The 14,373-nt window shown below is 45.6% G+C and overlaps 1 protein-coding gene across 1 annotated transcript in view; it reads right to left on the reverse strand.

The window, feature by feature from the left end:
* Positions 1–4,450: 4,450 nt before the first annotated feature.
* zswim5 (zinc finger, SWIM-type containing 5) overlaps positions 4,451–14,373 on the reverse strand; it is a 64,481-nt gene continuing 54,558 nt past the window's right edge. Inside the window, exons 9-14 of the mRNA XM_088598049.1 lie at positions 12,541–12,798; positions 11,787–11,922; positions 9,099–9,256; positions 8,473–8,636; positions 8,230–8,311; positions 4,451–7,763 (exon numbers count right to left, since the gene is read on the reverse strand). Of these exons, the coding sequence (XP_088454175.1) occupies positions 6,901–7,763; positions 8,230–8,311; positions 8,473–8,636; positions 9,099–9,256; positions 11,787–11,922; positions 12,541–12,798 (1,661 nt within the window). The 3' untranslated portion in view covers positions 4,451–6,900. The remainder of the gene's footprint in view (positions 7,764–8,229; positions 8,312–8,472; positions 8,637–9,098; positions 9,257–11,786; positions 11,923–12,540; positions 12,799–14,373) is intronic.

Here is a 14,373-nt window from a genome sequence, read left to right on the forward strand (position 1 = left end):
CTGGAATCGTGATGTTCCCTGTTTTACCTTCAGTCGGAAGAACCAGTCAGGCTGGTGGGCTGAACAGTCGGAGATATCCGAAATTGTAGGCGATAAACATGAAAAACGGATGAACACGTGATCTAAAACACCGAACGATGTTCTCTGTAAATCGGGAGGCTCTGCTTTCCAGCAAGTCACGCTGATTCTTATTTTTGTGCTCGCCCTGGAGTGGTTCTAGAGAACTGTAGTTGTATGGTTTTAACTTCTGAAAAGCTTCTAGGTGATTTACTTCCCAATTCTAGGGGGGTTGCATGATAAGACTGAGTGGTCCGATTATTCTCTTGCAGCACTCCGTCTTCTTGTGCAAAACCGGCCAAAACAAAAGCCCACCCACCTGCTATTTCCATCGGAAGAGAACAAAATCAAGTGAGATCTGCGAGTCTGAACAGATCTGCCGCTTCTGTCTGGGTGCTCATCTTGAATTGCAAAGACAAATGTGCGACATGAAAACCTAACCAGGGCCACCAATGCTCGTTACAGGCTGGCTCCTGGAGATCAGTGCAATGATGCATTACTTTCGCTGCACTGATAGTGGACTGGATTGTCCTGTTGTTTCATGGGCTTGAAGCAAATTGACCTACCATCTCCATAAAACAGAGAAGCTGTGTGGAGACGGAGTTAGGGCTCGGGGCTTATAACTGTTATGTTGTGAGACCCTTGAGCAAAGTGCTTCACTTGTATTGTTCCAGTTAAATACAAAGTGTAGACAAACTTGGTGTTGTGCAAATGTAAGTCTCTTTGGATAAAAGCATCAGCCGAATGCATGAGTACTTCCTACTTCTACTGAAATGATTCTGCCGTGGCGGCGACGATGAATGTAAAAAATCAGAGCTGGCACTTGTGAGAGTAATGGCTTGTTTGTGTCGGAGGGGCACGCCGTACAGTAAGCAGCTGCTGTAGTGCATCATTTGGGCACAAACAGTGTACTGTTGTCACAATACGGGATAAATAAACCCTGATTGCAGCGTGAGGTCCCGTAAGCCTTTCAAAACTGCAAATCAATTTGCTGATTAGCGCTTGAGGATGTTGAGCTCCCGTCGGTGTCGGGGGGGTTGTTTGTTCAAAAGCGATTGGACGATGGGAACTAGGAAACACAGGGTACGCACTCTGCACAGAGGGTGCAGGGGCACAAGGCTGCCTTTTCATTGCAACAATGAACACACGCTTTAAAAAGCCGAACTCCCCGAGACCTCCTTAAAACACACACAAGCAGCGCCTGGGGGCGGGGCGTCCGGCTGCCTCTCTCGGCCAATCAGAAAGCCCGGAGAGCTGCGCTTCATGTGTCAGGGCCCGGGCTATCAGCTTCTTATCAGATTTGAGGGTTTCGGCTGTGATTGATTTAAATATTACCCGTAGTGATGGAGATTTATGGGCTTATCCCCGAGCCTGGAAAACAGATCTGACAAACCCCAGCAAGCAGGAGCAGCCAGTTCTTGTTTTCCTCCTGGCAACAGCGCAATAAAGCGCACTTTGGAGAGAGAGAGTTTCAAACAGCTCCTCTAACGCGTCTTCAGACAATAAGCAGTGCTATAAATAATCAGCTAAAGGTATATTTAAGCAGCAACAATACCCCCTAAAGTCTGAGTTGAGCAATTTCGGAAATGAGCGTTATTAACTGTGGACAATTCAGATCTTAACCAACAGAGCGCTCTGTGCCCAGACTGTTTTCCCCAAGAGTTTCTCCAACTCTCGCTGAAAGGACTGCACGTCTCCTCTGCAATAAAAATTAAGTTAAAAGAATAAAGCCGAAGGCACCTTTACCATGGAATCGTGGAGTGGGATCAGTAACACCTCCATGGACCAGACGCACAGGTGTCAGTCTGCTGTGTCACTGCTTTCATCCGGAGAGGCACTGGCTACTCCTTCATTCGGTCATTTACACGCATAGCCCTGACCCTTCCTCCTCTGCTCTTACAGCCTGCTCATATCTGACAAGCCCCAGAGACCAGTAGTGTCTTCCTGCTCTTTTTTGAACTTCAGGAAGAGATCTATTCTTTGCAGAGGAGTGGTAACCAAAACTGGCCACGGTATTCTATATCAAGTCTCAATAGTGTTGTAAAGCATAACTAATTTTGATTTATGTTCCACAGTTTTTGCTAGATGTTGAAGCTTTATTTGCTTTTTAATTGTTATCTTCATGAAAACAGAAGAATCTACTGATCCCATAGACCCTTTTATGCATAGATTTATTTAGCTCTGAATTACCCATTCTATTTACATCGCCTTCTTACCTTCTTTTTCGATTGGTATGCCTAATCCTTGATTTTGAAGGTTTTTACCACTTCCACTGCCAGCTGCAAGTATAGTTTCCCGACTAGGAAAATCTACATCCTTCATACAGTTGAGGATAAACTGTGGTCTGAAATGGGTCTCTGCAGTACACCTCTGTTTCCCTGAAATCTAAATGTAGCCGGAGATAGGTTTTAGTGTTTAGAAATTTAGGAATGGTTACCTATAAAAATGAATTTATTACATAACTCACCAATAACTTAGTGGTGTTCCAAAACTTTATGAAAATGTAAGACTCACAGGACTAGAGCTATCTAGTACCAGGGTCAGAGATATCTGGACTACCATAATACCTTGCTTAGTAGGATATCATCTAAGGTTCCTATCAGGGTTTAGTATGTTCACCATTACACAGCTCATGTGCTAAAACTTCCTGAGCTTTAAATTTAAGACTTTCCTGCTTACATTTAATGCACTCACTGGTCCGTTCTGCTCTTGGTTTTATTTGATCAGTTTACTTTGCGGGTTTTCTTTTAATTAGTTTATGCATGGACTATTGTCAAGTTGACAAACTTTGATTATATTATAAAAATTATAAGAAGCATGCAACACCCACTTGAAATTCAGATTCCAAAAAACACCATAAATACAAAAATGGTTTTACTAAATAAAAGGGCAGGAAAGCCATTTCCTTGTTCATCTCATCCAGGTCACTTCAGCTAAACTCGTTTCCCCCAGGAATAAACCCATCTCACTAGCTCTCTTATGATCAATTCAAGGATCTGATCCAGTTCTTTTTTTTTTAAGAAGAAGCCATGCAGGGTACTGCCCTCGACAACAGTAGTTCAATGGTTTGTTCCCATCTCCCACAACTCTTTGTGTAAGTATACCTCAGCATGGAATGAAGACCATGAGTTAAATCCAGTTGTGTGGCACACATTTCTGGCTCTGAAGCAAAGCTCAGCGATGGTGCGACCGATCACACCAGTTGTTTTTTTTTTTTTAAAGAGAAAAGCCAGAAGAAATTAGAAAGCGTATGTAGAATAGCCCAGTTATTTTGTTATACTCACTGGATCCTCTGGCGCAGAGCGTCATGGTTTTTTCACATCTCGGCTCGCGTGGGGGTCCCCTCACAGTCACGCAAGGGAGGATCGGAGAGGGTGGGCAGACTCTCCGCCTCATGCATCACAGGCACCGACCGGAGAGTCGGGTTGGGCTGGTGGAGAGAGTCATCCCTCAGCAACGGCCTGTACTTCTTCGGGAGGCCACAGGAGGTCACTGTGCGACCGAGAGCCACGGCCAACACATCTCGCCATTGATCCCGGAACTGTGCAGGGCCACTCGGGGAATTGCGGGCAGTCGAACAGTGACACGACCACGGTTTGACTTCCTGATCAAAGGCGTGTCACTTCACCAGAAATTACCGGACGTAAATGATGAGCACAAGACACAGGCTTTATAATCCCTTCACAGTGATCAGACACAGTGAACAGTCTTTGCAGCACTGTGCCCATAAACTGAAAGAGTTAAAAAAACATTGAACATGCTTGAATTAATGTTTAAATTTACCTCCACCTACTGGTACAATACCATTAAATAGGAATACTGGCAATTATAACAGACCTTCCTAATACCTTTCACTCAACATTCAGTTTCTCTTGACTATATGGCTGCTGGTGTTTTCTTCGCACCCCATAAAGTTGACATTTGGAGAAAAAAAAACCATTCACATTTAAAGCATTAATACCAGCGTGTCTCAGATTCCAATTAATAATTTCCCCCACATTCCATGAATAAAATGAATAGTCCAATAATAAAGCAGCACATTACCAAAATGAATCTCAACGAGGAAAAAAAAACAGTTAATGGCCTACTGCTGCCAAGAGAATTGATGGCCTCATTTCTAGAGGTGATCAATCTGCTTCACAGAGCTAGTACCCACAACTCCAAAAGCCGATGAGCTCGACTTTGCTTTGGTGTAGATATCCGTCAGGCTCTGGGCAGCCAGTGACGCCGGGCTAGAGGATGCTCCTCTACAAAAGTCCATCATGGTTCAAGCTGTGGATGTCAAGCTTCCAAGTCTTTCATGGTCTCGCCACGAACAGAGCAAGACACACAATAGTGCGTGAACAGGGTCCAGAAAACACCACCGCTGAGCAGAAAGGAAAACGGGGGAGTCTGTGTTTCACACTTTATTCATAGAAAAGCACTGAAATTTCAACACAAATCATATAAAATGGTAGTAGCATTACATAAATAGTAATAAATTTTTGTTTCATAGACATTAGCTCAAGAGGTTGCACAAAAAAAAATTGTTGATGAACGATACTTCTGTGGCAACAAATACTGGATACCTTCCTTTATTTTCAGTAGCACAAAGAGGCGACAAACACTTTCTCTTAAATTAAAATCTAAACAGTAGATAAAACTAGTCAACATTCTCTACCAGCGCTTTTTATTTATTTTTTCTTTCCTTCTAAAATCTAGGACAGATCAAAACACTGGTACAGTTAACACATCAACACTTGGGGTGTGGGAGGAATAGTAAAAACAAAGTAGGGGGAAGTGATCAAATAAAAAAAATCCTCCTCTTCTTGCAATGCAGTTGGACCAACTATAGTTTAACTATATGACAGGAAGCAGGGAGAAAATGCAGTTGGGACTGACCTCAATGTTTAAACATCGCCGTACTGCAGCTGACTCAGGGAACAGCAGTTGAACAGCAGCTCAACACAAAACGTTTTCAGCTCCTCTTGTCCTAATTGAAGTACTCCTGTTCTTCCCGAGACAAGTTGCTACATCTGTGTAAATGACTTAAGATTAGGCTCGACTGCTGAAACCCTTAAACCAGGGGGTTCCAGGGGCACATATCGCTGTTCGCTGTTCCACAGCTCCCGGTAGAAACATACGTGTTACAAAACAGGGGGACGGGACTAGGAACTCGGATCTACCCGATCGCTGCTGCATGATTCCTGCTGTGAAGTTTAGCTTGCGATTTCTGTAACCTGGATTTCAGCTGAACCGTATAAGAAATGCAAACAACAAACTTGGAAAAAGGCTTGCACGATCTCATGCCATTATCACCCCCCGAGAGAAACTTGTATCTAGAAACGGGACACTGCCCTTTCCTAATGTGCGGCCCAAGGTTTGTGCTACAGGTGTGTGGAGTGGCAGAGAGATGAGTAAAGGCAGGAAGTGAGAGGGCACAAAAGACTCCACCTCTATAGCCCAACAACTCTACTGGCTCATCTGTTTCTTAGAGGTTTCTTCTTTCTGTGAAATCCCAGTTCTCTTAAAACCAGAAAGAGAACTTAAAAAGGCAAGTCATATCTACAATAATATATATTTTATATATTTTAATAAAATGCTAAGGCTAAAAGTCCAAAAAAAAAAAGAAGAAGAATTTTACACCTCTCTGGCAAAGGCAGAGTCCAAACGCACAGCATGAGTGGGTCGTGCATACAGATATACACCTTGACATGCTGTCCATCTTCCACATGGTGCCTGGGCACGGGGTCAGCCTCCTTCGTCCTCCTCCTCCTCCCGAGAGAGAGGGAGGGAGCAAGGTGGAGGGGCAGATTCAATGACTCAGTGGTTCTGCATAGTCTGGTGCTTTGTTGTTCTCTCCTTTTTCGATTTCTATATTACAAGCTTCCTCTTGCACAACAACATTGCAAAATTAAGAAAAAAAAAATACCAAAAAATAAAAATGAAACACAGGAGCACCTGAGAAATGTTTTTTTTTTCCTTACGTCTTTCCTCTTAATGTTCCAACATTCCCAGCCCACAACAAATTCAAGTATCCAAAAAAAAAACATACGATTATCATAAATAATTATAACTTTACATTTTTTAATTGACACTTTTATATATACAATTTCATAAATGCTTTTGCTACTATTTTGTCTTGTTTTTTTTTTTTTAAAGCAATCCCTGAGAATGGACTTTTAGTATTTCCTTTCACTCCGTCATTCTGTTTTTCTTCCTTTTTTCTTTTGAAAAGTACCTTCATTAAAAAAATACGACCTACAACAGAATAAATACAATTAAAAAAAGGCTTAAAAGAAGAGTGTCAGTAAGCCGTGACTGAGAAGCAGTGCTGCTGCTCTTGCTGGATGGATTTGGTGGTGCTCAAGAGAGGTTAGTGTTGCAGATCGTCGTTCAATCCCTGCTCTGTATTCCACACTGTCAACCAGGCCTTTTGTAAGGTTTAAAGCTGATCCTTGGAATAAGAAAGAGGTATAACACTCTGCAGCCAGCATTTTGGTACGACATTGATTTTCAAGAACTTCTTAACCACTACCTGCTGCAAAGGAGAGTACAACCTGGCTCAGAATTTGGTTTTTACGTGCCACTTCTACACGATCGTGAAATTTGTGTGACAGAACGAAACTCTGGGGGAAAAAAATGAACGTCCACCTCTGTTATTTTTTTTCCACGTAAGATGTTTGAGGTTCCCCCCCTCCTCACAATTTCCAACCCGGCAGAACCACATTGCGTTATGATGCCTGCTCAAAAACCACGGAAACGGAAAGAAAACAAGGGGGAGAAAAAAAAAAAAGACAAGTAACAATTAAAAAAAAGAAGAACAATAACTACAGCTGTCTCCTGTTATGTGCCTTGGCATAGTCATCCAAAGCGCTCCCTCACCAGCATCATGAGTTTTTTCTTGCCCTTGTAGATCTGTTTGAGGTTGTCTATGAACTGGGCAAACTGGATGTGTCCGTCTTGGGCGAGCAGGAAGGTCTCCCGGGCCTTGCTGAGGAACTCGATGAACTCCCCGTAGTGCCGGGGGCTGATGTGCGTCAGGCGGGAGTGGGTGGTGTTGATGTAAGCGCTGATAGTGGCGTCCAGCAGCTGCCGCAGGGGGGCTTTGTCTGTGGACATGAGCTTCCCAGAATTCCGGCGCCCCGGGATGCCCGCCAGCCCCGGAGCGGTCATGGTGCAGCGGCGCAGGATGTCCGACAGCACGGTGGCGCAGTGCACGCTCTTCACCACCAGGGGGATGATGGCGGCCAGCTCGTTCTTGCCGAGCGAGTGGCTGAGCGCGCAGGCCCACAGCACGTCGTTGATGGCGGGGTGCGTGTCCTGGTTGTAGGCCAGGTTGAGGTGGGTCATCGCCAGCGAGGCCAGCTTGAAGGCCCGCAGCGGGTAGCCCCGGTGCTCCATGTAGCGGGCGATGGTGAAGAGCTGGGAGTAGGTCATTCCCGTGGAGGCGGCGTCGATGACGATCTGGTAGGCCGTCTCGAAGGCGATGTGGTCCTTCTCGCACAGCGTGAGCGCCGAGAGGGCACAGTTCTGCGGGTCCTTCATGGCACACTGCAGGGCTAGGGTCCGCGCGCAGCTGGCCAGCTCCTCCCGCTGGGGGTAGTCCAGGCTGAGCCGCAGAATGGTATTGTGGGACATGACCGTGGCCGCCACGATGCTGGTGGCCTCGGTGGGGGTAAAGAGCGTGTACCAGCTCTGGAGGATACTCACCAGTGCCCTCAGACCTGAGCAGACGAGAAAGAAGCCCACTTAGAAGAGAGAAGGAGAGGGCAAGAGTGCTACAAGTGTACAGTAAAGATGTCCCCCAAGACTTAAAAATGACCAATTTCACTCTTACCATCTGGGACATGTGGAAGTCTTAAGAGTACAAATGGAAACTAATAATCAGCACTGCTTTTAAGAGAATTTCCAGCAGCTTGGAGGTATATTTTGTCAGGCATAAAGGTGATATTCCTTCCAGTACAGTACATTATTATCTAAACGAGTCTAAGTGTCTCAGGGGAAGGGACTTGTAAAAACAGGCTCCTTACCACAATGGTTATACAAAACCAGAACACACTTCACAGACATTATGTGCTTGATGAGAAAGAAAGAAGAGCATGAAGAGCGGAGAGGAATTAAAAAAGAAATGAAAGCAAGGTGGACAGAAAGGGAAAGGTGGATGAAGGGATAGGGTGGATTGATACTGACCGACTTCAGTGGCACAGGTGACGAGCCAGCGCACCATCTCTCTGCGCCTCCAGTTCAGAGTGGACAGCGTCATCCGCATCACCTGCGGGGGGGGGAGATCAGGACACGTCAGCGTCAGGGCAACACGGCTCACGTCGAGCAGCAGTGACAGAGACCGAATAACCAACTGCCTTAAAGGGAGGGGGGGGGGGGGGGGCTCTTCACAGAGTCACGTGACACCAAACGGGAAACAAACGGCCCAACCTGCAGTCCCAGCTCCAGGGCCACGTTGAGCAGGGTGATGTCTGGGGGGCTGTCTGCGGGCGTCGCGATCTTGAAGGCGTCCTGAGCCAGCTTGAAGATGAGGGAGGAGGAGTGGATGTTCTTCTGAATGGCCTCCAGCACCGTTCGCAACCGAAGCATATCTCCTGAGGGACCCAACCAAGGAGGGGGAAAAAAATAAATCTCTTTCTCTTCCTAACTCCAAGACCAACGCCTTTGAAACCAAATTACAGTTTTGGCCATACAATTACAAATGGGGGGGGGGGGGGGAGGAAAAATGCAAAGCAATTTACATTCCTGTCCTGCTTTTACACTGGCAGTGGCCCCTTGCTTTACAGTCTGCACACAGCCTTACTGGAACAGCTGTGATGCAGAACACTGGCTGCCTTTCCAGTTAAGTTAATGAATCTGGATACAGCTCAATTTTCAGCTGTGTTTTTTTTCATTTTTGCATCACAAGCCCTGAGTCCGACCCATGGAGGTGATGGTGTTCGTCTTGATTTAATATATCTTTCATGATCCCGTATTTCTCATGGCACTCTACAAAATGAGCAAACACAAGAGGCATGCACGGTGCTTGCTAACGTATCTCGGTACTGTGTACCCACCTTTAGCAGCGGTTAGCATGGTTGATGCCAGCTCACACTGCTGGGACTCCAGGTGGCCCAGGGTGAACCAGCGTGGGTAGCGGCTGGGCACGATGGAGATGCCATGGTGTGGGTGGCTCACATCTCCTGAGGGGGCTGTCGACTCCAACACAGGGAGCCTGGTAGACAAAAAAAACAAGACGCGATGAAAATCCCGGTCCTCGATGTGTGAAGTGTTCAAACTCCTTACCATTCCCCCCACTGCTCACTCCCGTTCCTGACACTCCAGGCACGAGGTGGAGAGGGTGACCACTGTCCAGGCTCCTCCCCTGGAAGCAGGGTTTACCCATCTACCTGCCTCGTTCACGAGAAGAGCAAAACGCACGAGACAGGAAATCCAAGGTGCACAATTTTTTTACTTTTCAATACTAATAATAACCCTACTCAGGGAGCAAATATCCCCATATAGAGGATATCAAAGGATGAAAACAAATAATCAGGAGTTAAATAAAGATTACGAGGATTATACACAAACAGGAAGCAGAGGGATTTCCCAGCATCCCAGTAAGTGGCTAAAAATGTTCCAATGCTTATGGTGAAAGTGGATGATTCCCGTTTAGATGGGAAGTGCATTTTGTTTTTAAATAAATATGAAGCCCCCTGACCAATCAGGTACAGTATCCGCAAAAGCAGATCAAAGCTGCACGTAAGCATCTGTAACAGACCTGCCCATGGGCAGAGTGCAAGTCCCACTGCACTCACTTTTACTGCAGCTACAGAGCTGCTTTACAGTTTTAAGCTATGCCATTGATTTTGCATTAGCAGTACCCTCAGGAACTCTACAGGAAACATGATGGTTCAGCTCAGCCAGGGATCAGTCTGCAAAATTGTTGAGCTAACTTTTTGCTTAAAAGGTTATAGCACACAGCTCCATCATTGTAAAAGGAAATGAATGATTTTCCAATTAGAAATACAGGGCACAGTGCTAAAACCAGATTATCTTTGTTATTGACATCATATAAAAACACTTGCACTGTAGTAACTGGGATTGCAGTAGGTGAGAAAAAATACAGTGATTAGTGAGAACTGAAGGGAATTTTCAGTGTTAATTTACAATTATACCCTGTAACCTGAAGCTTACGGTCAGTGTCCTGTGTTTATTTCATTTATTTATATGCAACCCTGTGAAAAGCCCCTGTAAATTACTCTTATATTAAGATGGCTTCTTAATAACAATCCAGGAACTCACAGGTCTACATTTAAAATTAAAATCTACACAAAATTGTACACCCATTCCCAAATTATAACTATTACAAGTATTACAGTATTACAAAACAGTCATTTAGAAGAGAAAAATAATGTTGATCCCCAGGTATTCTCAGTATTGTGATCCTTAATTTGTAAACTTGACAGTCACAAAGACGTTTAGAAAAATATATTAAACACTACCTAGTATAAAATGTAAAAATGACATGGGTCGCAGAAGACAAATGCAAACACAAAGATTGTTTAAAAATCAAATTCTATACGTCTAAAAAAACAGTTTAGTTTTATATATTTAATACACTCCTATTTCTTTCACAGGATCATCTGTATAACCAGGTAAGAAAATCAGAAGCAGGTTATCTGTCGAGTATATTAATCTGGATTTAACAGCATGACAACTTCAAACCATCTTGCACCTGACTTGCAGACGGTGTGCTAGCTGATCTCAAGCATTGTATCGGTGTGGAAAATTAAACAACAGAAGACTTTCAATACCTTTAAAATGAAAAACCAGAGTACAGTCTGTGGTCAGTTGAGAAGATAGTCATCACAATATTACTGTGGGGCCCGTATCAGAATTTGCTACAGTCTGGGAGACGTGTGCTGACAATATAGCAGATCACACGCTGTGCTGTTGGTTGTCATTTTCCACTGTATGTGGACTCGAACTGTTTACTCGATTTCTTCCTTTTGATGTCTTTAAATGCTTCTAATTAAAGTGGGACCCAACTCATTATAACATGTAGTTCACTAAGAGTCAACTTTTCAAGCCCACAAAACAGGGATTGTGTACGGCAGCTGTCTCCGCCCCTTGTGTTTTGTGCCATGTTAAGGTGCAGAAGACCGCGTCCGTCAGACTCTCCTTTAAAGATTAACTTTGGAACTTGGTATACCACAGAATTAAAATATTTTCCATAAAGAACACATCAAAATATTGTATTGCTGCAGCAGCATCACCAGTCTGAATTCCGGGCCTGGTCAGTACTGGGATGGGAGACTCTGCTGCTGAAAGTGCTGGTGGTGTTGCTCTTCCCTCTAGCTCAGAATTCGTCAGTCAAGGGGACACTGTGCTGCAGGACGTGCTGTCCTTCACATGAGACATGTAAACTGATTGCTCGTCATCCCACGGCAAGAGTAGTCCCAGTGTCCTGGCTAAATTCCACTTTGATCCTGCACACTCTAGCCTATCTAAAAGTCCGATTAAAAAATACAACTGACAGATGAATTAATCTGGGCAGTGGAGGGTATATACTGGCCCAGAACGTCAGCTAGGTGCTGCACTTCATTGGTGGGTGGAAACCGTCTAGTTCTATAAATAAAACACTCTGGGATCCTGTAGGATGAGAAGCGCTCAGTCAATTCAAGGCACTACTGTTGGATCTGAAGTCCCAGCCTCCCTCTCAGGTTGGTCATGGTGGAGTAAAGGTGTGAGGCGGCTCTTACCTCATGGCACGCAGGGCCAGTTTGTAGGCCAGGTCAGTGTCGTGTGGCAGCAGGGCAGAGAAGAGGTACTTGGCGAAGGTGTGCATGGGCACACTCTCTCTGTGGATCACCTCTCCTAACCCACTGAATGGGCCACCTGGCACAGCACAGACAGACATGTCAGAACAGCCCCCCCTGGACAGAATGCATTCAGCAAACCAACCCAAAGGCCAGGCTAAAACAGATGCTGTGCCTATGTCCTGTATGCTACCCAGGAAATGCTTTCCTCTGTGCTCACCAAAAGGGGGTGCAGGAACCCTCAGAAGAGTAAATAAGCACCTTAACAGAAGTCAGAGAGGTCTAGAGGTGCAGAAAGTGCCTGCGGTTAAAGATATTGTCTGGGGATGTTGGAATGTAAGAGATCATCCTAAGAGAGGAAACAAAATACCCTTTTAAGAATTACACAGCTCTATTAATAAAAAAAATACGTTGCAGTGAAAATTTGTTAACCTGGTTCAGTATTATATTGAGGTTTAAACCCCAGGTAATGCACTTTGAGGAAAAGGCTGTTCTTCCTTCCATTTGCAACTGACAAGTCTGTGGTTTGACATCTTTGGGTTCAAGGACTCCGTCACTAAGGGCGTTCATTGCTCAAAAATAAAAATAAGCAATCAAGTTGACTCAGGACAATATCAAGTATATTCTCCGCTACGGCTCGGAATGGCAGGTCAGCATCTCCCTGACCCAGGTTCCAGCACGGGGAGGTGGCACGTACCCTCCAGCAGGAGAATGGACTGCTTGCGCAGGGTCTGAACCAGCACCTCGTCCAGTTCCAGCTCCTGCAGGCGGGCGATGATCTGCTCCTCGTTCCGACACACCTTGTCCTGGGCGTACAGGCCCTCGGGCATCACCCGCTGCTGGCCCATGCCCATGAGCGCCACCTCCAGGGCCAGCGCCAGGTACGACTCCCCGCTGTCCTGGCACCCCCACACCGGCACGTGGTGATAAACTGGCGGCTTGGGCTCGCCCGAGTCTGCGCAAGGAAGGCGGAAAACGGAAACCAGTCAGCCCCAGTTAGAGCGCCGCCTTCTGCTCTGGACAGCAGCTAGGTTGCAGGGATGATAGAAATCAACATTCTGGCTTTCCTATTTTATACTACCGGCGCTTCTTATGAACGTCTGGGAAGCAGAGAACAAATGTATTCATAAGAAGAAGGATCACCGTGTGGTATGGCAACACCTCTTCGCGAGAAAGGAAGGCACTGCAGAGAATGGTCAATATGGCCCAGAAGATCATCGGCTGCGGTCTCACCGAGATTAAACGGCTCTATGAGGACCGCTGCCGTGGTAGAATTCTGGCCATCACAGAGGACAGTCACCACCCCGGGCATGAGCTCTTCACCCCACTGCCCTCAGGCAAGAGATATAAGAGCATGCGGACACTTACCACCAGATTCTTCAATAGCTTCTACCCACAAGCAGTGAGACTGGCGAACGCATTTAGCCATCCCCCTCGGACCACACCTACACCATCACCATCTACCTCTTTAGGATTTCTTATCTATTGCACATCTCCAGTCATTGTTGACACGTCTGTATTGCTTACATTCAAACTGTCTACATGTTTACTTGTCTATTGTTTGTTTGTACATTGTCTTGATGCACTGTTTGCACTTTGTTTTGTTTTTTACACTTGTTTTACAATCGAGAGACTTTCTGTAAGTAAGAATTCCATTGTACCAGTACCGGTTACATATGGCAATAAAGTTCAAGTTCAAGTAGATTATGCTGGGTTCAGTTTTCAGTTTTAGTGAAAAGTCCAACTGCACCCCTCCAGGGACCATTCAGGCACCCTGCCGCAACATTAGGATAGCAGCCAATTTCAAGAATAATTCACACCACCACAGCCGTAATGCCAGAGGTACAAGGCGAGATGTTTACACAGATGGGTTTTTATTTCTCCTTTGTGTCCAGCTGTGGGAGGTGTTTTTCATACACGTGTACAAGATTGTCTGTTTTCAGGAGAGCGAGGCAGGGAGAAAAACACTAACATCTGCTGGCACTGACTGAGACCCCAAAGCTCTGTCTTAAATCCCTAGAGCAAATTATCTGAAGCCAATCCTATTTATTAGGGGATGGATCTGGACTTGAGATTTATCCACTCAGAAAACCAGGTCACGGTTCTCAAAGAGGGCTAACATGATAAACAACAGGAATTTCGGGAGATGATTCGGAGCCCTTTTCACTCTGACCTTGATTACTGCGAATCACTGTCTTGGTAGAGCACTGGTACTAACTAGGGGCACGATGCAATCGCTGTGAATATCTTCTGAAGGGCACTACCTCCCTCCAGTGCAACAGCATCATACAGTGCCCACTTGACTTGCATTCAGGGGCAGGGCAGAGCAAACCAGCCCTGTGGCTGCTGGAGGAGGCACCACCAGCAGCAACGCCAGATGTTTACAGCTGCCGCAGAAGAACAAAGAGCTGTCAGGAATGCGTAGATCAGACTGCACGTCTGAAACAGCGCGCCCCTCTGCATTTTTCTTACAGGAGACAAACGCTCTATTGTGAGGGTTCAACAAAAGAAAATTCAGTGCCCCACCTAG

This window comes from Lepisosteus platostomus, chromosome 11, assembly GCF_059453375.1.
Source record: "Lepisosteus platostomus isolate fLepPlt1 chromosome 11, fLepPlt1.hap1, whole genome shotgun sequence".
In the NCBI taxonomy this organism is placed as follows: Eukaryota; Metazoa; Chordata; class Actinopteri; order Semionotiformes; family Lepisosteidae; genus Lepisosteus; species Lepisosteus platostomus.